Below are 24,883 nucleotides of genomic sequence, written 5' to 3' on the forward strand. Positions count from 1 at the left end.
TTTTTCTTAATGTCCAATGATCTTTCTTTCTTTTGTCAGTGGACTTTTATTTAACTTATTTATATGCAGTGCTGAGAATGGAACCCAGTGCCTCTCACATGCTAGGCAAGCACTTTACCTCTGAGCTACAACCCCAGCCCTATCCAATGGTCTTGACTTTGAACTATTATAGTGCCTCTCTGGACAACAGAGGCCTTCATTCAACTTAAGTGTTCATTTGCTCTAGCAGGTGCCAAGCCCTGTGCACCCAAGACTGATATTATTCTTACCTTTAAGGAGAGTCAACAGATACCTGCAACTCAAAAGTCTTAAATTTAAAAGGCTTAAGCCAGGTAGCTAAAACAGAAGAGCCAAACTCAGAGTGGGTCAAGAGAGCCTTCAAGAGAGGTGATTTAAACATCCAGATGTGCTAAGGGTCCAGAAAAGAGGTCGTTCAACTCTTTTCCAAGGACTGACTTTTAAATTTTCCTGTTTTTTTTTTTTTTTCATTCTGGTTTGGGGGATTGAACCCTGAGAAATTCTGCCACTGTGCTACATACCCAGCCTTTTTTATTTTGAGACAGGGTTTCACTAAATTGCTGAGGCTGGCCTTGAACTTGTGATCCTCCTGTCTCAGTCTCTCAAGTAGCCTGGATACAGCCCTGAACTACCCGTCAGACTCCTAAGTGATGTTTATATTAAGGTTGCTAGGGTCCTTCAGAGATAACATTAGTGTTGGAAGAAATCTTGAGACCCACAGACTTCCCCCTGAACTTTGCAATGAAAGAAAAGCCCAGGGAAGCAAAGCGATTTGCTCAAGGTCACAAAGCAAATTAGACAGTGGCAGAATGTGACTCCCTGTTCTTAGATAGCATTATCCAGCCTTTAGTGAGGCTAATGGCCGGGGGTGCTATGCCAACCTGGTTAGATCTCAGGTGACCTGAGCAAGTTTTAAGGGATTAGACAGTTTCTTCCTCTTCCCCTTTTGCCACTGGCGATTCCAATGATCAAACAGTTCCTCTGTGCAGAACACTTTTAGAGAGGTGCAGAGACAAAGGGCTGCAGTGGGATTCCCTATGCTCAGATCTCAGATTCCCCTCTTCAACGCTCTTCACTCTAGCTGGGGTAGAGAGTAAAGGGCATTCCCGAGGCAGCCAATGCCCGCTCCACTCCCCCAACTCCCACGTGGTTTCTCCAGCCAAGTTCTCACGGAGAGGCCCCTCCCTCAGCGGCTCCACAGTTGCCATGGCAATTGGGTGGGTGGACAGCCCGTCCTATCTAGAGGCCACCCAGCACTCGCGTGGGGAGTTACCATAACAACTCCCCAAAGTAATAGAGGGGGTTGGGTCCCGCCTCCCTTCCCCCGCAAATAGAGAGGTGGGTGGCTTGATTGGCAGCTGGGCACGCGAAAGGAGGGAAAGGAAAGGAAAGGCGTCAAAGGAGATCTAGGAAGGAAACAGGAGAGAGAAAGGGCAAAAATAGGAAAAGGGAAGAAAAATCGTGTGCGCAGGCGCACCCGTTGGTGGGCGCGCTCTGCGGCCGCCCGGGCCGCCGCCCACTTCTTTCAAGCCAGGCTCGCGCGGTCGCTTAGTCCTGGTGCGCGCCTTTCGTCTGCTCGGCTGCGCCTGCGCGCAGGTGCCGGCGCCTAGGGGGAGGGGGAACCCGGCGCGCTCGCGTCACGTTCCCTCTTCCACCCTCCCGGGGCACCGCCGCTCCGCGCCTGCGCAAGAGAGTCGGGAGGCTCGGGTTGCAGACTCCGGGGCGATTGCTCCTGTCAGTCGGTGGGTCGGTCCTCCCGCCGGCCCTCCCCCCTCCGCGTTCTCCGGGGGAGGCGCGGTGGAGTCCGCCCCCGGGGTACCCCGATGGGGGAGAAGCGGCGACGGCGGCAGTGGAATAACCGAGCCGGAGTGTGAGCGGCCCCGGGGCCCCGTTCCCGGCGGAGGCCATGGGCGACCCAGCCCCCGCCCGCAGCCTGGACGACATCGACCTGTCCGCCCTGCGGGTGAGCGCGCCGTCCCCCAGCCTCGCCCTGGTTACTGACCTCGCCGCAAGGGAGGGAGCCTGGTGGCTGCACGCTTCACGTGCTTTCCTGGCGTCCCCCTCCACCAGCCCGGTTCCTCTCTGCGACCCCTGCCCCTTTCCCGGGCTACCGCCGCTGTTGGGCCCCCGCCCTCTGCTCTCCTTCTCGCTCCACTCGCTGCAGATTCTGGGAGCCAGTTTGGTCCCCACCCTGTGGTGCCCCGCCCCCACACCTCCCTGCCACCCCTACCCTCTGGGATTCAGTACCCCCTTCTTCCTAGGTATTCGAGAGTCACCACTGAATTCCTTAAACCTAGGCCCCTTTCATCACCTGCATAGTCTTCATTATGGCCCCTCACCTCCTCTTGGTCCTCTTTACACCCTTGCTGTTACTTATCTCTTTCCTCCCCCTTCTCTTCCTCGGTTCTCCAATTTTGACTTTGCAACTGCCTTGACAGCCTCCCCCTCATCCCTCTTTCTCTTCCTCGCCCACCCCTGAATTGCAACTCTTCCCTGGTCGGCATTTCAGCCTCCCCACTCCACCCCACACCTCCTACGGTCTCGGTCTCTCCAGCCCCACGTTCAGTTTTCCCTGTCCCTTCTCTCGGGTTTCAAGTGCAGCAGTCCAGATCCAGGCATTTCCGGTCTCGGGGTCCCTGATATTACATTACCAACTCTGCAGCAGTGTGGGGCCAGGAGGATAGACAAGTGCACTGGGGGAGGAGGGGAAGCATTTATTCCCTTCAGAAACTCTAGCACGGGCTAGGAAAGGATGTTTGCATATATGTACACACAGAAAACACAAGCTGCATGTGATCAGTCTGGAGGTCTGGAAAAGCAGTGGGGGTAGAGGTAATGATGATCTCTCAAGGGAGGAGCTAATTAGGAAAGAGGTTTAGAGGAAAAACTGCAGCAGGAATTTCTTCAGAATACCTTTTTATTGTCCCCGCGTGGGGAATTTACTTATTCTCCTTTAGGAGCTTTTAGCAGCATTTATATTTTTCTTCAGCTGGAAGCTTTGGCTTAAGGGCAATGTAGTGATTTCAAGGTGAATACTTAAGGCTGTCATCACCCAGGTGGTGTTTGATCTAGTGCCCTTCCAACTTTCTCAACAGGTCAAAATGCAAGGAGAGCAGGGTTTTGCTTCTGTAGGTGAGCTTCTCAGGAGGTCCCTATTCACATTGTCTTCTGGCTTTTGAGTTAGCTAGGAACATGGCCAGGAATGGGAAAAGGCGGTCAGCCACATAGGTGCCCCGGATATGACTAGAGGGAAGAGAGGAATTGAAGAGAGCAGAGTCATGTTGTTAATTGGGTTTCTCTAGGTGACACAGTTTTTTCTTGGCCATTCAGGTCATAATTTATTTGATGCAGTGTTGGGCTATAAAACCTGACTTGCTGGAGATGAGATGATAAGTTGCTGGGAAGGGAGACCAAGCATTGAATTTCTCTCTCTCTCTCTCTCTCTCTGTGTGTGTGTGTGTGTGTGTGTGTGTGTGCGCGCGCGCGCATGGGAGAGGGTCCAAAGACTTTAGGAGATCAGCTCAGCCAGGGTTTAAACTGGGGTACTCCAGTCAGTTGGAATATAAGATGCAAATCCAGGCTTTGAGTAAATGTCCCTTAGTGTGGTCCACACTGGGATGAACCCCACCTTCCTGGCTCACCTTGGTTGTTGATTAACTCTGGCTACAGGTTCTGTGGCTCTGATAACTAAAATATAGTTACAAAATGGGTGGGTCCAAACCATGACCTTTGATTTGAACTTTGTGGGACTCTACTTGGGCTTCTCTTTCCTCTTAGCTTCCCTGGTAGATGGGCCAGGACTCTCAACCTGGGATTTCCAGCAATTTTGTAAATACTCTCTGACCTTGGATGTGGTATTTCCCTTCGGGACTTCCCTGCTTGAAGCAATGTTAATCTCCTTCCTTAATAACCCCCTGCCTTATTCTCCTCTCCTTTCCCTCAAGAGAGCTTGGTGTCTGCTCTTTGTGCTTGTCTGTCTTGTCTTATGCTTCTGAAGAAACCTTCCGTGTCCTCTCTACCAGCTCAGCACTCCAGGACTTGAGGAAGAACTGTGCTTTCTTTGAAATAGGACTGGAGAGGGCCTGTGTTTTCCTTGCTGCTTATCTTTTCTCAATGTCTGTCCCCCTCCAATTCACCTCAGAGCTGCCTTGGCTCTGTCGAGCAGCTGGCTCAGTCATCACCTGTTCTGTTTCTGCTTTCCAGAGAGAAATGGTAATCTGGAGAATTGGCAGTAAAGGATGTCTCCCTTGACTTAACATGACTATGTATTGGGGGTTGGAGTCGGGGTGGCAGAGGACCACATTCAGCTGGCCTTAAAGAACTTAAGGTCTCTCTCTTCTTGTTTCAAGATAAGCCTTGCTGTTCAGCTGGTGATGAGAGTTAATGATAGTAGGAAGACTGAATTGCATTAATCTCTTAGCCATGTGTGAAGTGAAGTTGCCAGGTGCATCTGCTACTTTGCAATTATAGCCACACTGACTTCCTTTTTTTTTTTTTTTTTTGATACCAGGGATTGAACCCAGAGGCAATTTACCAGTGAGCCACATCTCCAGCCCTTTATAATTTTTATTTTGAGACAAGGTCTCGCTAAGTTGCTTAGAGCCTCATAAAATTGCTTATGTTGGCCTTGAACTTGAGATTCTTCTGCCCTAACCTTCCAGGCCTCTGGGGATACAGGCGTGTGCCACCATACCTGGCTACACTGACATCTCTGGGGCTCTTTTTATCCACTAGCGTGGTAGCACAGTATAGTGGAGAGACACATGGAGCCTGGAATTGCATTCCTGTGTTCAAGTCCTGGCCTCTTCATTTCCTGTATAACCTGGACCTCAGATCCACTTTACTCTTACACCCCTTACTACAGATTCTGCAAAGAACTTTACCTCTGAGCTCCATTTTTTCTTCTATGTGTTGAGAATGGTGATTGTATTGAACTTAGTGTTGTCAGGGATTAAGTGAAATGCTGCACGTTAAATTCTTGTCCACTTCCTGGCACACGTATGTGGTAGCCCTTATTATTGCTAACAATCAGAGAAGTCTTCCAGGACAACTTTGTCTAAAATAGCACTCCCTTCCCTGCTTTATTTTTATACAAAATTTTACATAGCATTTCCTTAGTCTGCTTTATCTTTCTTCGTAGTATTTATCACCAGCTGACATAGATTTATTTCTGTCAACCATGACTGAAATGCAAATTCAAGCCAGCGAATCAGCTTGTTGGCAGAGTGCCTGCTTAGTATGTGCAAAGTCCTGGGTTTGATCCCCAGCATCACAAAAATAAAATGAAATGCAGGTTCTGTGAAAGCTAGGATTCTGAGTGCTGTGTTCATTTTTGTATCCCAGCGTCTAGAACAGTGTTTTGCACACAGTAGAGCACAGATGCTTGTTGAATTTGTGTGTATTCTAACAATCGAAAGCTCTTAGCACAGTGCTTACTTAGAGAAAGTGTTCAGTAGAGGTTGTTATGCTTCCTCTTCCCCTCATTTATATATACACATCATTGAGATTGTGTCCTTTCTGAGATGCTTTTGGAATCAGACCTGGCCTTGTGATAAATTCTGTATGCCTCCATCTGAGCAATGGTCCTTGAAATACAGTTAGGATGATCCAAGAGAAAATTTGTGTCTCTTGTTTCAAACCTTCTTTCTCTGTGTCCAAGCTCGGTTAGATTCCAGAAGAACCTTCTTGCTTGGAACTCTGGGCTTCTCACAAAGGATGAAGTATGAGCGGAAGTGAATGGGACAACGACAGAAAGAACCCAGGCTGACCGCTTTCCTTTTGCATCACTGCTTCTGTTTGACCCACTTCATAAATCAAACAGCTTCTCTTTACTGTCCAACCAGTTAGAAGTTTTAGACTGCAGTGTCCTTGAAACTGTGAAGCTGGGCTCAGTGTTGCTAAATTGAAATAATGTAGAGCACATTCAAGAAGGACTTGTTGTGAGGTGGTAGTTGCTGACAGAGATGTTCTTTTTCAAATGATTTTGTTGTTGTTGTGGCTGTTCTCTGGAAAAGTCTCTTCCCCTTCCTTCTCTTCTCATATGGCTGTGGAGCCAGCACCACTTGGAAAGCTGGCAATTCTGGGCATGTATTTCTAGGCTGTTGCACAGGGTGGGACTGCTGCTGTGTTCTGATGTGCTAGCTGTCCAAACAGATGCCTTGGACAGGGGAATGGGAAGGCTGACCTCTTACAGCAGAGTAAGGTTATTTCCTGACTTTTTTTCCTAGAAAAACTGCATGTGTGTGTGGGGGGGGGGGGGCGCATTTAGAGAGCTTGTGGCATTTGGAGTGAAATGAAATGATGCTTTGGCCAAACATTGGAAGGAAGAGTACAGTGCTGGTATTAGATATTCACCCATTCTCCAGACCCATTATACTGTGAGATAGGACAGATTATCACAGCCCTCAGCAATACATACAGAGGAGGTTCTTTGGGAAAGTGAGGTTGTGACAGTTAAGATAAAAATAAGAGGATCAGCAAGAGAGCCTACTTCTCCAACCCTTTACTCTTGCCCTAAGAGTTCAGTCAACATGCTGCTGCATAGGACCCTGATGTCAGGTCTTGCCTCCATTTCCTTCCCATTGTGAACTGTGTGCCTGTGACATAGATGGGCCATGTAGAACATATTCTTGTCACATAAGGGACAAGAAAGCAGTAAATGTGCTACTGCTCCCAACAAATTTATGTTCTAGTATAGGTCTGTAAATAAGGAATGTGGTAACCTTATAACCCAGCAATAAATAACAGTGCTGGGCCTGGAGGGCATCTCCAGAAACCATCTGAGGGTCCGCCTGCTGAGCTGTTCTGTCTTTGGGTAAAGTTACATCAGAAGGTTATCAGTACTATCCTTCCCAAGTCACTGAGTATCGTCAGTTTAGTGTTGAGAACCAGGTTCTATAAGAAGGTGTGATATTATGCTCAGTTGTTTAATCAGAGCTTTGGGAGCATCAATCTAAGAAATGCCTTTGCAAGCTCAGGCTCTCTTTTTCCTTCCTTCCTTTCTTTTGAAACAGGGTCTTATGTTGCCCAGACTGGCCTTGAACTCTTGGGCTCAAGTGATCCTTCTGTCTTCCAAGCCTTCCAAGCAGCTGGGACTTATGTGCACACCACTGTACCTAGCTAGGCTCCCTTTTTCTTAATTATTGTGCTTTCCTCAGTATCTTAGAACTGTTAAGGTTGGGACATGTGCATCAAATATGATTGCTGTGAATTATACACATTTGCCATTGTCCCAAGGTTAGTAATCAGTCATTCTGCAATCTGATATTCAGTTCTTATCCTCCTCAGCACCTACTTTATACCTCTCTCCTTTTCGGTTTCTTCTTCCCTAGGTTGAAGAAACAGAACAAAAGTAATCAAGTTAATAAATCAACTCTGAAGCATTTCTTGAATGCCCACCGACTAAAGGAGAATACATAAATATGGTTTGGTAGAAGACTTGGACCCTGTTCACACCTCCCATTCATTCTTTGTTCTCTCTAGTTCTTGCCATTCTCCTCCCACCCAGCCAGTCCTTAACTTGAGTTTGGGATTCTCCCAGCTATAGAAAAATCCTCTAATGGGTATCAATCTAAAAGGTACATGAGTTTCTTTGTTCTTACTTAAGGTTAGAAATAGTGGACCTAAGGGAGCCCCTAGAGATGTTATCAACTGGTCAGATAGCCTGAGGATGAACCTGCTAACTGTGAGTGGGATTTCATGTTCTGGTTGAGGAAGGACCTAGTACAGAGGACACAGTAATGATCAAGGCAGATAAGGTTCTCATAGTCTTAGCAGTGAATGGAGACATTAATCAAATAATCATGTACAGTTGGGCCTCTATATCTATGGGTTCCACATCCGTGGATTCAACCAACCTCAAATCAAAATTATTTGGAGGGGAAAAAAATGTTTCTGCACTGAGTATGTACAGACAGATTTTTCTTGTCATAATTCCCTAAGCAATATAATATAGTAAATATTTACATAGTGTTTACATTGAATTAGGTATTATAAGTTACCTAAAGATGTTTTAAAGTATAGAGGAAAATGTGTATAGGTTCTGTGCAAAAACTATACCTGGCTTAACTTCCAAAAGAATGTCTTGTGAACCTTGTGAAAAAATAGTTTGTTTCAAAAGATAAGGTCATGTTCTGGGGTTGGTGGCGCAGCCTATAATCCCAACACTCAGGAGGCTGAGTCAGGAGAACTGCAAGTTCCAGGACAGACTGGGCAATTTAGCAAGACCCTGTCTCAAAATAAAAAGGACTGGAGATGTAGCTCAGTGGTAGAGTGCTCCTGGGTTCAATCCACAGTATATATGAAAAGAGCATATGACTCTATGACCCTTACATTTAGTTATTGAGAAGAGTCTTTAAGTACAGGTCTGTGGCTCTGCAGAAGATGGGAGAGTGTGCTTTTGTCCTCTGGAGCTTGTATGTGTGGGAGAAGGGTGTATCACTAGATGTTATTAGCTTGTATGGTGGCTAAGTGGTGACAAGGGTTTAGAATAGGTCAGTCAGTCTTCCAGAAATAAGAACAAGTAGGCCCAGGCCTGGGCTCAGCTCTTGTGGTCTGTGGTAAGTGGGATTCTTCCTAACATTAGATAGTGTATAAAAATAGTCGAGACTCTCAATTTACATTGTGTATAAGTAAAGGATGAGTGGGGTGTGTAGGGGGAGTGTTACTGATTTTGCATGTTTGAAGAGAAACAGGGTTGGGGAAGCCACAAGTCTTGGGCTTAGTAGAGGAGCCAGACTCTAGGAGCAGCTTGAATGTCAGGTGGTTGGTGGTGTAGAGGATGGTGGGATGGGCTGAGAGGAGCTTTTGTGGCACAGCATGTGGGAGGAGCCCAAGAGGCTGGAGGAAGATGAATGGAGGAAATAGGGACTGATTGCCTAAGGAAAGTAGAAATGGTTGGTGAGCAAGGGGGCCAGAGACCTAGAGACCTTTGGCAGAGGAGGTAGTTAAGATGTGACACTCGCCTGAGAAGTTCACATCACCAGAGCAGGAAACTCTCAGGGCCAGAGATTACAGGTGAAGTGGGGAGTTTCTGTAGTCACACCTGGGAACCCCACCACTCAGCATGTGACAGAATGCTACTGTTCCATCTTGGACACCTCTGCCTTGCCTTTGGGGCAAAAGGCCTCTGTAATGCAGGCCTGATAAAAGCTGATCTTCTGAGGGAAAATGGAAAATTTCTACCACTGAGCAACCCTCTTCTACTGAGGGACCATTCTAGGATGGGACTTGAAGGGCTTGGGTTCCTGAATTTCTCTAACCACAGGTTTAAAGGAGTTTTCCATAGGCAGTGGTCCTTTCAGGGACAAACTGAGGATCAGAAAGGCTGAGTGAAGAAAATTCCACTTCCTTTAAAGAGCCACCTCAACTTCTGTTTTTTTCCACAAAGCTTCCTCTGACAATGCCAGCCCTTAACTGATAATCTTATCCGCTTCCTTATAGACCTTATGATTTAATTTGATTATATGTTCATAGATAGATAAATTGATAGGGAGTGTGTGTGTGTGTGTACGTACTTTGATACTGGGAATGGGAACCCAGGGGGCACTCTACCACTGAGCTATATCTCCAGCCATTTTTATTTATTTATTTTTAACTTTTGAGACAAGGTCTTCCTAAATTGCTTAGGATCTTGCTTAGTTGCAAACCTCCTGCCTCAACCTCCCAAATTACTGAGATTACAGACATGTGACACCATGCTTAGCTTGTTGCTTTGTATTGAATGATGTTTTATGAATCATTTTGTATTGAATGATGTCCCCACTACCTTATGTATAGGGACTGTGATCCATATTTCCTATCGATACTATGCCTATAAAAGTGCTGAGTATATAGTAGCAGTTCAGTAACTGTTTGCTTGGTGAAATACAAATCTAAGAGACTTGTGCTTTCCTACTAGATTCAATTCATAAGTCATGAAGTGTGCCTCATGTATGCTGGGCCCCATGGGACACAAAACCATACAAGTGTTTAGTCGTGATTCTCAACCACTCTGGCACTGTCCACATGTTTGAAAAATGTTGGAGATGGAGTTTTAACTGTCACTATGTTTTGGGAGCAGTAGTGACACTTAGTATGTGGGGCTCAGGCATGTTAACCATCCTGCAATTCTGGGAACAGTGCATTAGAGAATTGTTTCTCCACCCAGATTGCCACTAGAGCCCTGGTGAACTGGTTATGGGTTTGGTAGAAGCCAGGAGAAGGACTAGACAGGTTTCTTCTGTGAAATAGGAAGTACTTCTATGTCCCCTTCTTTACTTCTTTCTGGGTACAGAGAGGAAAATACAGGGCTCTAAATTATTTTTGTGCATGGCACATATCTCTTAGACTAACAGCTTTTATTTGTCTGCCAGCACACCTCTGAAGGTAAAAGGGGGTAGGCTCCAAGCCAGACTTTAAGGAAGATTTTTGTGTTCTCTTCATCACCCACCCACTCTTTCTTTCAAGGCACATTTGTAAGAATGTGGCTGAAGCATGCAGTAGTTGGGCTTTCATTCCGAGTGGCTGAGGACAGAGTCTTCGAGAAACCAATTAGGCAGGGTACCCCAAAGCCTAAGCAGTGTGAAGCGGAGGAAGGCATGTGTGCACAGTGCTTGAGATAGGGGCTGGCATGTTTGTTTCTTCTCTCATGTCCTCCGGCTGTCCCCTGGAAGATGGAGGTGAAGAATGGTTGTCATCACACAAATTGTAAGGGAGTGGCCAGAGGGTAGAAGGCACTTTGCCCTAGTGCATCTTTTGGGGTTGGGAGTGGTGGACACCAAGCCCTGAGCAGAGGCACTAAGCAAGGCAGCATCCCGCCTGTGTCTCCGGATCTGAGTGAGGAGAACAGAACTGACAGTCGCGTGGCCTTGCTGAGCCGAGGTTCAGAGAAACTGGAGATGTCTCTCTGACCTTAACAAAGTCATTACTCACCCTGGAAACTACCTTGGGCCCACATGTGAAAGCAAGGTGGAGGGAACAGGCCGCATGTGGACCCGGAGCGTGTGGTTCTGTCCTTCCAGTCTTGTCTTGTAAACCCCTCTTTTCTTTCTTCAGTTCAGAACAATGATTGCTTTGATACAAGTTATTTATATTTTAATGTGGATTCACTTCAGAAGGGGGGTTTGGGGGCTGGAAGAGGAACAACAAGGAGCAGTTACTACACAGTAGTTTCTTTGCTTATGTAATCTCATTATCCCTCACAATAACCCTTTGAGGTGGAGTGATTGTCCGCATTTTCTACATGAAGAAACCAAGGTTTAGAGAAGTTACTTGGAAATTAGATAATTTGCTCGAGGTTGGACAGCTAGTAAGTGGCAGGGCCCAGATTCAGACTCAGGTCTGACTCACTGCAGAACCTGATCTTCCATTCACCCTGTGCATGTGGGTGGGCTGGGGGCCGTGTGTAGCCAGCATGCTGCTCCATGTGCAGCCTGCGCTGCTCTTTACTTGCTTGAATCATAAATATATAATATTTTTGTGACTTATGGTAAACAGGACTTGTGGGCTTGATGAGGGCTCTAACATCATCCATAATGCTGCTTGATAACATACATGGAGACTTTTGGAATGTGGCCCACTTCCTGGATTAGAAACAGCCTGTGTGAGAAATGGTTTCTGCCCTCCAGGAGCACGTGGTCTAGATCTGTGTCCTAGTGGAGGGCAGATTTTATTGGTATACCTGGGGCAGTTCTGAGGGTAGGAGGGAGTAAGGGACCTTAGCCTGAGCCTTTGAAACTGTGAGGGGGTTGGCATTGGAGGGCACATGGTGGGGGTCTGTGCCCAGAACTGATGGGGATTTCTGGATGTTGGGCCACTGGATAGAACACTTGGATGACAAGAGGAGAAAGATGTGCAAAAGAATGCAGAAGATTTAGTCTGGAGGAAAGAGAGTTGAATAATTCAAAAGAAGGCCTATTCTTCAGAGGGAAGAGGGGAAGGCTGTCTCATTTCCTCCCACTGCTTTTTAAAAAAATCTTTTTTATTATGGTTAAATATACATAACATTAGACTTACCATTTTAACCATTTTTAAAGGTACAGTTCTGTGGCATCAAGTACTTTCACATCGTTGTGCTGCTGTTCCACTGTCCATCTCTAGGACTTTTTCAGTCTTCCTCATGAACAGTAACAGTCTGTTCCCTGCTCCCCCAACCCCTGGCAACCACCCACCACTCTACAGCTCATCCCTCTGTGTGTGTGCAGAGTTGAGCAGAGGGCCAGACATAGCAGGTGCTCAATATCTGTTGAGTCAGGTGAGGTGAACTGAGAAATCCGTGTGTCGTAAGCCAGCCCAGAGCACTGCCCTCCCTCCTGGCTCCAAGGTGGTAGGCCTGGAGGCTTAAATGAAATGGCTGCATGGAATCACAAGAGGTTTGGGCAGTGGAAAGAGAAGGGTTTCTCTTGTATTCAGCTCCCAGCTATAACTTGCTTTCCAATTCCATTGTGCTTTTATCTGTCACCTTGCTTGTTCTCAATCTCTTACTTTATCTCATCCTAGGGCTCTGGGGGCAAGTGCTAGAGGAAGTTGGAAGGAAGGTCGTTTAGAGGATGAAGATAATAAGATTTAACAGCCTTTCTGTATTTGTGTGTGAGGGGGTATGTGTGTTGAAGGGAGAGTTGAGAGCCAGGTCAGGCTCCTTATCCCTCTGTGGTGTCCACAGCCTTGGACAGACCCAAAGCATGACCTGGCAGTGAGTGGATGTCTTAGGATGGATGTGAGCAATTTGATGTTCTTTCCTTGTCCACATGATTTACATTTTTTTCTTTGATCTTCAGTGGGGGAAGAGGGGAAAAGAGGGAGAGAGACTTAGTTTTAAAGTGAACCTGGAAGAATGGAAGAGAGGAGGGCAGGAGAGCCCCCTGTCTTCGAGAGGCCCGCCTTGAAGGTCAAAATCCAGGCACAGAGTCCACTGAGTGGTAGGTTGGGGTGGTATCTTAGGGTGTACTGGTCAGGGCTATGCCCCTAGATTACCAGGCAAACACCTGCAGCACAAAGACCTCTGCATGTCTTTCAAATAGCATCCTCATCACAAGGATGCAGGGAAAGCTAGTGGACTTGTAAGGCTTTTGCCTCTTCTCCATGACTTTAGAGGAGGCTACATGTGTTCAACCTCGCCTTCTAGGGCTGCCAATATTGAATGGCCCTTCTCACCACAGTTCCTTTCTACAATATAAAGCCTCCATTTTTCTTAGGTTGAGCCAGGTATGAACTGAGCCTGATTGTTTTCCTTGGGTCGAACTTAGTCTACCCAACCCTAGTGCTCAAAGATTGAATAAAGAAGTGTTCCAGTATTGACTCCTAGAAACTCTGTCTTCCCAGTTGTCATCCATTATACACTTCCTGGATGTTGTTGTCATCATAATCATTAATAAAAGTAAAAGGTGACTTGAGTGCTTGTGCCTATAGCAGACATGGGGGGTTGGGCATTTTACATTTTAAAAGGTTCCAGCAGTAGGCCAACTTCCCAGAGCTAGTTAGAAATTACTTTGGTACTCATATGCTTGGTTAATTTGCTGGATTGCCTGGTCCCCACCAGAAATGTACTCAAGTGTGTGATGGTTGTCCTGGGTCCCAGTTATAGCCTTTGCAGATTAGGTATATTTTTACAGGTTAACAATGAGTGCCCTGTAACTGCCCAGATCTGCTGCCCTGGTGTCAGGATGTCCTTGGGTAAAATTGATGTCTCTATTGAGCTCCCACTTGGAGCCCTGCTGATAGGAGAGGCTGTGCAGCTTGGTTTAACTGCCTTTGAGCAATGTGATCCATGAAGTGAGCATGACATTAGGAGCTGGGAGACCTGGTTCTGGTTTCCATTGCATTTCTAGTTCACTTCTCTCTGGGACTTGGTTTCTTCACCAAAAAAGCAAGGGTGTAGGAACTCTGTGGCTTTTAATGAGAGGTGCAATCAGAACCACCTTGGTAGCCTTTGAAACCTACACATACCAGGGCCCTGCCCCTGAAGGTGATTCAGTCCCCCAGGGTAGGGCCCTGGTGTGTGTGCTTTCCCAGTGAGCCAGTATGATTTCTCCAAGTTCCCTCCAGACCCAGGAGCCCTTCTTCTGTCCCTTCCTTCCTAAAAATCTGAGTGGCTGTTTAACCATATCAGTAGATCAGATGTGGGATTTGCAGCGTTCTCTGTGCAAGGAAAGGTGCTCATAAGAGGTGGTGACTGTGTGTTAAGCCGGGCGAAGGGGTTGGGAGAGATTGATAGGGAGAGTAGAAGTGGTTGCCAGTGTGGACTGGTGGTTTAGACCTGGTCTAGGAGATATTAGTCCCCAGTATGGAGATCTCAGCAAGGGCACCATATTGGAGAGTGGGCATGGGGCCAAGCATCTGTGGGAAGACACAGATGACCTTCGGAATATGTACACTCTAAAGACTGTTTCCTGTCCTTTAGTGCTGAAGAGGAAGAGCAGTGGGAACCAAGTGAGGACTGACTTGGAAACACAGGGGATTTTCACTTGGTTTTATGAGGGGAGGTTGCAATAGATGGAGCCTTCCAGCAGTGTAGACCTTGGAGACTTGGATTCAGATCTGAGTTCTGCTACTTACTATGTGATCTTTGGCAAATAATCAGTCCCCTGTACTTCATTCTGTCCTTTGTAAACTGAAGATAACAAGACCCACCTAATAGTGTTGACAAGAGGATTAAATAAAAGCCATGGGAAGTGCTTCCTTCAGCAAATACTCATTAGATAGGTGGTAGCTGCAGCTTCTCTTATTGAAGAAAGTACCCAGAAAGGGTGTCTTCTGGGGTTCTGTTAACATTCTTCTCCTGACTTACTGTTTTGTTTAAGAAAGAGAAAACCACTTGGTCTATTGATTTCAATCTTAATGGCTGCACCTGGTGAGTCACAGCCCCAGGTGCAGGTCTGGAATTCTGTGAGCCTGACTCCCCTTGCCCTGTCCTAGAGCCTTTTGCCATCTCCTGAAAGTCTTCCAGCATCACTAGAATAGAGTGACTTGAAAATCTTCTGTCCTGACATGAAACTCCTGTTTGTCCTGCCCACTGAGTCAGGAATTCTGGCAGTCACCGGGCAGTCCCTCTGATCCTGCTTTGTGTGAAAGCTCTGGACCCACCCAGAGGAAGTACTCAGATGGTGGGGATTGAGAGGACTGTGCCTCACCCCTGGGGACATTCTGATGAGGATAGACTTGGGATATGTGAAATAGGATGTGAGAAACAAGACATTCGTACAAACATGTCTAAAGAGTGTCATCAAAGGCGCAGACTCGGGGCTCGGTGGTTAGAGATGCTTGGCTCCTCTGCTGTCTGGAGACCAGAGCCTCTCTCCTGCCTTAGAGCCCCCTGTACCACTGGCCTCTGTTTGGTTAATCCTTACTTATCCTTAACTATCACTTCCTTAGCAGGCCTTTCCAGGCCCTCTTCCCCATCACAACCTCCTTTTAATCTTTCTGATAGTACTCAGTGCTTTCAGTTTTACACAAAGTGGAACTAGGGATTGAACCTAGGTCCTCACACATGTTAGGCAAGCACTCTATCATTGAGATACATCCCTGGCTGCTTCTTTATTTTGAGACAGAATCTCTCTTCAAACTTGCAAACTTCCTGCCTCAGCCTCCAAGTAGCTGGGATTACAGTTATGCACCACCATGCCCAGCTGATGTGTCCTTGTTAATCTCTGCTTCCTTGACTAGGCTGTAAGGGCCATGGAGGAAAGAACTGTTTTTGTTGTATTTGGTGCCTGCCCTAGTAGCTAGCAGAGCCTGACACACGGCAGATACTCAGTGTTCATTGAATGAATGCAAGAAGTGGTTCACCAGGCCTTCAGAGTTGGTATGAAAGGAATCAGAGAGGGTTTCTTAGGAGAAACAAGAGAGACAGGGCTGGTGAAAAGTTGTGTGAACATGCTTGCTCCATCCTGCTGGTCAGGAAGTTCCTCCTCCTGTCTCACCCACATCCCTTGGGCTGTAATTTATTCTGGGTTGGTTCTTTGCAGAGCCAGAGAATATCTAGTCTCCACAATGTGGAGAGTAGCCTTGTCCTTCCTTTTGAAGTCTGTGATTCAGACCTTCCTGCCAGCCCCACCCTCCACCCTCTCTTCTTCCAACTGACTCAGCTTTGCACCTCTGTGCTTCCTCCTTTTCATCCTCTCTGACCTCCTGTGACACTGTTCCCTACCTTCCTTCTCCGAATTCTCATGGCCTCCAATTATCTTCTGAAATTAGAAGCAATATGGGGGTAAGACAAGGCACAGGTTTTCTTGGTCATGAAGCTTCCCTAGTCTTTTCCCCTTGGATTTGTGGACACCTGACTCCAACAGTAGGAAGTTGGCAATGAGGTATAATGATTTGTTTGTGCTACCATTGAAAACCAGCAGGGAGAAAGCTTATTATTATCCAACCCCTGATTACTAGTGTTGTCCTCCTCCGTTAGCTTGGTATCTGCAGCCTAAATGGGCCTGGCATCTCCCTGCCTGCCTGCTCCTCCTGCTTCTAGACCGTGCCTTCTCCTGGTGTCTGCTCCTGGGGACTGCCCCTAGTGGGCCTGCCTCCAAGGCCACAGGTCTTATTTCCTCTCTTCTCCCTCACCTGCCCTTTCTACTTTTTGTCTTTCTTTTCTCCTGACGTGCTGCCCTTCACCCTAAGTCCCACTGATGTCAATGGTTCCAGTAAATCACCTCTTAACAATTTCTCTGCTTTGTGGGAGCCAATTTCTTCACAAAGACTCTAGGCAAATTTGTAGCACTTTATAGATTTCAGAATGTTTTTACATCAATGAATTTTTTTGGTGAGAGGTACTAGGGTTTGAACCCAGGGGTGCTTTGCCACTGAGCTACATTCCCAGACCTTTTTTTCTTTTGAGACAGGGTCTCCATAAGTTGCCCAGTCTGGACTTGAACTTGAGATCCCCCTCCCTCAGTCTCCAGAGTTGCTGGATTACGGGCGTGTACCACTGCACTGGGCTACATCAATGAATTTTTGTGACATAGGATTGGGTAGATAAAGAAAAGAGACCATGAGAGCTTAAATGATGTGCTTGTTTGCCTAAACTGCACGAAAATATCAGAACCAGCACCCAGGCCTTCTGGTTGTTAGTACAGTAAGAACACTAACCATCCCCTATAGTTGCATCTCGCCACCATCCTGTCTTGCTTTCTGCTTCAGCTGAGAGGACCCACCCTGAGTCTTCCTTTTACACTTTTGAACCTTCCAGTAGGCTGTCCTCTAACTGAGATGGGGCCTCCTTCCACCCTACAGACCCAACCCAGCCTCTGCCAGCATCTTTAACTCTCTTCTCCTCCAGGAGGCTTTCCCTTCATTTCTTCTTGCCCTGTTGCCTTCGGTGGTGTTTGGGCCTTTATTAATGTTCTGTTAGGTTTTGCTGATCATATAGGAGTTTCCTCCTTTAAGAAAGTTCACTTTCTGGTAATGCTTATTTACCAAGCAAATGAATTATGGAGTGTTGATTTGCATGACAAAAAGATTCACTTTTAGTTGTTGGCATAGTGCACTGAAGCGAATATTTAAGGATCATTTTGGAAGGATGGAAATGACTCCAAACTAGTATAAGAAACTACTGCTTTAAGGAGCAAGGAAGTTTTTTCTAGAAACACCAATTTTTTTTTTTTTTTACTTCTATATTCATTCATTGCATAGATAGGCTTTGAGTATGGCCTTGACCTCCAAGAACTTAGTCTATCAGAGTTGACAGACAAGCAAAAAATCAATCACAAAAATGTAATTGGTATCATGAAACGGGTGGTTCAGGTGCTGCAGGAACAGGGACTAGAGATGGTAATGTCCAAACTGGGATCTGAAGGGATGGGCACAAGACATCCTGGTAAAGATGAGAGTGATGAACTTGGAAGAAAAGGTGCAAAGACCCAGAAGTAGGAAAGGGTGGGCATAGAATTGAAAGATGCGGTAGAGTGCGGGGCTCCTGCCCCTTGCCTTGACTCATACCAGCAAGAAACACAAGGAAACCACACCTGACATAGTCAGCTCTGAGGCAGTCACATCTGAACCTGCAGCTTCACCTCTTGAGCCCACGACCGGCAGGGGGAAGCTAGCCATAACAGCAGTGTAGAGTTACCATCAGAAGTCTAAGCAGACATGAGTTCGGGCTTCACCATGACTTTAGCTTGTCAGAGTCTTGATTTCCTCATCTGTAAAATGGGGTAATAATTCCTGCTCAGCCACCCTGCAGGCTTGATGTGCAAATGAGATAATGACTGAAATCTCCTAGTAGATTGTGAAGCACTGGGCAATGGGGTGGTGTGAGGTGATGAAATTAATTCTGCAGGCCAAGGACAGAGACTGATCCTTGTGGAGGAGATAGAAGCAAACTGCTCTGACAGCTTGTAACATTTTAAAGAAATTCTTTTTTTGTTTTTTGTTTTTTTTGTTTTTGTTTTGTTTTTAAGAGAGAGAGAGAGAGGGAGGAAAGAGAGAATTTCAATATTTATTTTTCAGTTTTCGACGGACACAACATCTTTGTTTGTACGTGGTGCTGAGGATCGAACCCGGGCCACACGGACGCCAGGCGAGCGCGCTACCGCTTGAGCCACATCCCCAGCCCTCTTTTTTTGTATGTTTTGTTTTGTTTTTTTAGGTGCTGGGGATTTAACCCAGGGACTCTTGTGTGTAAAACTAAGGCCTTGCTGAGCGCAGTGGTACATGCCTGTCATCCAGCAGCTTGGGAGGCTGAGGCAGGAGGATTTTGAGTGCAAAACCAGACTCAGCAAAAGCAAGGTGCTAAGCAACTCAGTGAGACCCTGATCTAAATAAAATACAAAATAGGGCTGGGGATGTGGCTCAGTGGTCGAGTGCCCCTGAGTTCAATCCCCAGTACCCCCTTGCAAAAAAAAATAAGGCCTTACCAAAGTAAGGTGGGACTTGGGAAGGAAGATTGGGGAGATAAAGGCAAGATACATCTGGCTGCCTAGAAGATTTTGCAAGATCTTCTGATTGGGGACAGAAGGATGGCTAGAATGACTTCTGGCAGTCTCCTGACCCAAGGTTAGGGGTTGGCCTCCCAGTCCTACAGCTCTATTTTCTCCTAGAAGGCACTGGAGACAGACAGAACCTCAGAAGCAGGCTGTTTATCTTTTAGGTTTTTCCGTTTATTTTTAAATTCCTGAGTGTAATGGTGTTTATTTTTCCCTTTTCCCTTTCCCTCCTTCCCCAGCACAGCATCAGAAAGGGACCATCTGTCCTTGCCTTGCCTGCGGCCATTTTAGAACCAGCGCTAGGCTGCTGGATTTCTGGTCCCCTTTTCTCCCTCCTGCCTTCCCTCCTCCACTGCCTGTCTACTCCACACTGCTCCCAAAAGCTCTCTCCTCTCTCCACATGTCAGTCACCACCTCCTGTAGGCCTCTCCATCTGTAAAGACCTCTAGACCTGGCCCTGTCTGAGGCTGCCAGGTCTATGGGGAGCCTTACATGGAGGCAGCAGACCAACTTAGGATGCCAGGTTCCCAGCCTCCTCACTGCAGGCAGGGCCCCCTCTGCTCTGACCGGTTTCTGATGAGAATGGAATTTGTGTTCATGGATGTGTCACGTCTTGACTTGTTTCTGCCTCTGCGTGTATCTGCAAGCGTGTGTGTGCGTGTTTCACACATCCTGGCTTATGAGACCCAGGAGGAGTCACTTATAACCACCATTCCTCCCCTATATAAATTTCCTGCCTTCTTTCCCTCCCATCTACTCCTGGAGCCTACTTGATTTCCTCCCTCTTGAGCTTCATTCCCATAAAAACACTTCAAAATGTGGATACACGGAGGAGTGGTACTTCACAGTGTAGAATCAGCACAGAGGGGTCTTATTGAGGTCCACAGTGTGAAAGGGAGGGCTCTCAGAGTGGAGAGTCTATTTCAGGCAGTAAGGAAAGCTGGGAAAAGGAGTTTGGGGAAGGCTTTATTAAAGACTCCTATTTGGCTGGATGCCTACCTGTATTTCCAGCATCTTGGGAGACTGAGGCAAGAGGATCGCATGTTTGAGGTCAGCCCCAAAAAGTTAATAAGACCCTGTCTCAAAATAAAAAGGGCTGGGGATGTGGCTCAGTGGTAGAGCTCCCCTTAGTTCAATCTGCAATATTGGGAGGGGGAGTCACTTATCAGTGGGCATGATGGACAATAGGGAACTGGTAGGGTTTCAGCCTCTACCATTCTTTCTTCTTTTTGGTTATTGGCTCAGTGAAGAGGTGCTGTAATAAGCATCTGTCCCCTATTTACTTCCTTTCTCCCCCTAGGAATATTTAAACTCTCATGCTTTGGCTTTGGGCCTGCTTTCCACACCAAGCCCTTTGGGTCACACTATATTCTCCCCTGATTCACTTGGCAGACTTCTGACTTCTGCTTTGGGGCTGTGTCTGGTATCTCTTCTGGGTAGGAAGTGGGGGGTGACCTCTTGGGACTTTTCCTATCACCTCCCTACCCTTGGCCTCCCTTCCCCTCTCCCATTTTCTTTTACAGTCTGTCTTTTTCATAGTCCCTCCTGTATTTTCTTGCACACATCCTCTAGCTATTCATATCTAATTGAAGGTTTTCTGAGACTCCACCCCCTCTACCAGAACACTTGCCCCTCTTTCCATGTCTTTGCCAGTACTTTTGCCCCTTCCCTGGTGGTGGCATCAGAAAATCTCATATAGAAGGAGATTAGGATTATTAATCCAGTTGGTAAGAGGACTAGGGAATGGGCTTTAAAACTGCATTTGACTGGGCATGGTGGTGCACACCTGTAATCTCAGCAGCTGGGGAGGCTGAGGCAGAAGGAGCACAAATTCATGGCCAGCCTCAGCAATTTAGCAAGATCCTGTCTCAAAAGATAAAAGACAAACTGGGGGTAGGTGTGGTGCAATGGTAAAGCACCCATGGGTTTAGTCCATCCCCAGTACCAAAAACCCAGCATTTTCACAGAATGCAGTGTTTTAGTACTTGGATGGTTGGTGTTTTGAGGGGCGGCTTTGAAGGAGCTGCCAAATTTATGGGAGGTGGAAACCCCCCCTCCAAGCTTTCCCTTGGCATTTCACTGCCTTTGCCCCTCTCTTCCGCTTCCTGTGGGCCCTCTGATTTACAGGAAGAGCTTAGGAAACCGGGCCTATTGTTTTCAGCCAGGAGGGAGGAGGACCAGCCTCTCAGCCCAGCCTAGTCCTGGTCTCCTCTGAAATGGAACCAGAGAACAAAGGCGGCATAGGCCTTGGCAGCCCTGTCTTCCAGGGCGAGTTGCTTAGCTTGGCTTCTCTCTTTATGCTACAAGTTCCCATTCTCTGTCTCCGGTGGCCCCTAGTTCTGTTCTCCCCCTCCTCCCTTCTGTTTCTGTCTTATCAGAAGTTTCCCTGGGTCTCTCCCCACACTGTAGAGTCCTGGCATGGTTGGTGACAGGAGGAAGCCTGTCTCCTGTGAGTGCTCAGGTGGGACTGCCGCCCAGAAAGTGGGGTCCCCCCTCTCCCATCCTCACAGTTGGTTCACTCTGCCTTGTCCTCCTGTCCCCCACACCCTGTGGCAGTCCCACCCACCTCTTGGCACTGTTCCCCTATTGGGGTAGGATGGCACCTTGCCTGGATTTGGGAAAGGCACTGGCTACAGCAGCAGGACCTGCCAGGGCATATCTGAATGAAAAATCACTGTTGGGCTCGAAGCACAGGCGAGACCAGTTCTTCCCTTGTCTCTACTAGGGTTTTGTATGCTTCTTTCCCAAGAATTTCCATCCCCCACCCACCAGTCTTTTTTTTTTTTTTTTTTAATTTTAACACCAAACTCTTTCTTTCTTTCTTCTTTCTTTCTTTCTTTCTTTCTTTCTTTCTTTCTTTGTGTGTGTGTTTTAATTGTACATGACAATAGAAAATTTTGACATATTGTACACAAACAGAGCACAGCTTTTAATTCCTCTGGCTGTACATGGTGCAGAGTCACTCCAGTAGTGTAACCATACATGTATGTAGGGTAATAATTCTGTCTCATTCTTCTGTCCTTCCCATCTCCAGAGCCCCAACCCCCCCTCGCTCCCCTCGACACAAACCAAAGTTCCCCCCAGTCTTTATGGTTCTAATTTTTTCTACCATTTTAGCAGCTCCCAGGACCTTCTGGAATTCATAATGGACCCTTCCAGTTCTGAATTTCTATAATTATAAAACTCATGGGTCAGCAGAAAGTGAGGGATCCGTTTTCCTATCCTATCTGCTTCTCCCGCAGTTGCTTCACAAGCAAATCTAACCCTTTATATTTTACACATGTAACTTTCTCAGGATATTAATTCTCTTCTCTCCTTGTTGGTAGCTTAAAAGCTTCCGCCAGGTTTTTAGATGGTGTAAGGTCTTTGCGCTGGTGGTATATAGCTCAGTGGTAAAGCCCTTGCCTTGTGTCTGGTTCTTTCCTGGCCAGCTCTAGCAAGCAGAGTCCAAGGTGAAGTTGTAAGTGGGTGTCTTGGGAAAGATCAGTATGCTGTCCTTGTCATTGCCCAATGCTGAGGAGAGTCAGAAGCATAAGCAGTGCCTTCAGGAATTGTTGGGCTCTAGCTGGGGAGACTCTCACACTAGCAATAATCAAAAGAGGCTTCAAGACAGGGGTGCAGAGTCTGAGGGGCAGTCCATACCTACTGTGCCTGCGCCCTTCTGCCCCTTTGCCCACCTCAGGCTGTGTGTTTCTCTGACCCACCCAGTTTTGTATCTCTTCCATCCTTTCAGTCCTATATCCTTAAATTATTCTCACCTCCGGGGGCTGGGGTTGTGGCTCAGCATAGAGCGCTCACCTAGCACATGCAAGGCTCTGGGTTCGATTCTCAGCACCACATAAAAATAAACAAACAAACAAACAAATAAATGTATGTGTCTACTACAACTAAAAAATATTTTTTAAAAAATTATTCTCACCTCCCCCCACCCCCCACTAACTTCCTGTGCTGGGGATTGAACCAGGGCCTTACACTTGCTAGGCAAATGCTCTGCCATTGAGTTACCTCCCCAACTTTCCTGACTGTTTTGATCACACAAAAAGATGTGTCAGTTGTCTCAGAGTCCCGCCCTTCAATAAGTAGGTCCAACACTTGTGATTCCCTCCATAGTCTCTTCATCAGCCAGAAAATATAAGTATGTAAAATCCCACCTTACCCTCCATACTGGGGATCAAACCCAGGTCCTCATGCATACCACATGGATGCTGTACCAGTTAGCTAGCTACATCCCCGACCCTTTCTATTTTTTATTATTATTATTAGTAGTAGTATTATTAGTATTATTATTATTATTTGGTATTGAGAATTGAACCCAGGGGCACTTAACTACTAAACCACATCCTTAAACCCTTTTTATTTTTTGAGACAGGGTCTCACTAAGTTGCTAAGGCTGGCCTCAAACCTGCAATCCTCCTGCCTCAGCTTTCCAAGTCACTGATATTAAAGGTGTGTGCCACTGCAACCAGCTTATCCCAGCCCTTTTTGTGTTTTATTCTGAGGCAAGGTCTTATTAAGTTGCCCTGGATAGCCAAGAACCTGCAATTCTCCTGCCTTAGACTCCTGAGTTGTTGGTATAACAGGTGTGTGCCACCACATCTGGCTATAATTTCAGTATATGTAAAATATGGGATGATAAGATATGCTTAAATAAAAAGCTATAGTGAGAGGAAGAAAGCACTCATATACTGGCATCACATGCTCACTGTGCATCCTGAGTATGTCACAGAAACAGAGTGGCATGGAAAAAATTCTACCATTATTTTTCATTTCAGCACCCATATCAATATGAGTCTGCCCAACTCTCATACTGTATATGAAACCCAGTTACCATCTAAACAGCTTCTGTTCTACTTTGGGAAATGAAACCCAGTGATGTGAGAAGTGCAGTAGGAATGTGGGGTCTGGCTTGTTTGGTTGCAGGAACCTGCTGTGGCTAGCTCAAATAAAGAAATGGTTGTAGAATAGATTCTGGAGTCAGCCGTGTGCATACAAATCCTGGCTCTACCACTGAAATGGCTGTTTGACATTGGGCAAGTTGTTTCCCTCCACTAAGTCTCAGTTTCCTCTTTTGTAAAGTGAGAATAATAATACTGTCTACCTTATGGAGTTCTGTGAGGATTAAATTAGTTGGTCTTTGTAAAACTCCTGTTTTACAGTGTCAGGCTGTCAACGTTATTTTTATTTAAGGTCAAGAATTTTGGTAGAGTCTGAGCACCAGAACTGCAGCTTGATGGTTCTCTGGAACTGGAATTGCAGGGTGGTTTGGGATTCATGTAACAGCAGGGGGTGGCTAAAGTCACTCACTTGCTCACTCTCCCACTCCTGTCTGCTCTGTAGCTCTTGTCCCCTCTCCTACTGTATATGCTTTGATCTCTAGGTTTATCGTCCCTGTTTGCTCACTGAGAGCTTCTGCTCTCCTTTACCTGTGGTATAAAGCCTCAGTAGTCCTGGCTGTCCATGTACCATCTGGCATCTTCCACCTGGTTGGAATGGCTGAAGGGAAGTTTGCCCTCAAGTCATTGTTTCCTTCAGTCTTGGATGGGCTGCCTTAGGTCAGGAACCCATCTCTTGGACTCTTACTGAGGCAAGAAAGGGAACCAAATGTTTGAAAACATAGTCCCTTAGGCCACAGGAGCTGTGAGCCAAGTAAAGCACACTGTAGGCCTTGGGATCAGATTTTTGAGGCCAGATCCTGGCTCCACCACTTCCTAGCTGTGTGTAACCCTGGGCAAGTCATGTAATTGCTCTAATTTTCCTTCACTTGAAGGAGTTTATAGATGAGTGTAACTGTTGTACCTACCTCTAAGTTTGTTATGGGATTATATATATTTTTTCCCCAGTGCTGGGGACTTGTATATATTAGGCAAGCACTCTACCACTTAGATAATTCCCAGCCCTTTAAATTTTTTTTTTTTATTTGAGACGGGGACTAGAGTTGCCCAAGTTGGCCTTGGACTTGTAATCCTTCTGCC

At 46.5% G+C, this 24,883-nt stretch overlaps 1 protein-coding gene across 8 annotated transcripts in view; it reads left to right on the top strand.

Annotated features, from left to right (window-relative positions):
* The first annotated feature begins 1,711 nt into the window (after nucleotides 1-1,711).
* Mink1 (misshapen like kinase 1) overlaps nucleotides 1,712-24,883 on the top strand; it is a 50,132-nt gene continuing 26,960 nt past the window's right edge. For all 8 annotated transcript variants that reach the window (XM_076870170.1, XM_076870162.1, XM_076870163.1 and 5 more), the window contains exon 1: nucleotides 1,712-1,981. In XM_076870170.1, coding sequence (XP_076726285.1) covers nucleotides 1,925-1,981 — 57 coding nt within the window. In that variant the 5' untranslated portion in view covers nucleotides 1,712-1,924. The remainder of the gene's footprint in view (nucleotides 1,982-24,883) is intronic.

This window comes from Callospermophilus lateralis, chromosome 11 (assembly GCF_048772815.1).
Source record: "Callospermophilus lateralis isolate mCalLat2 chromosome 11, mCalLat2.hap1, whole genome shotgun sequence".
Lineage (NCBI taxonomy): Eukaryota > Metazoa > Chordata > Mammalia > Rodentia > Sciuridae > Callospermophilus > Callospermophilus lateralis.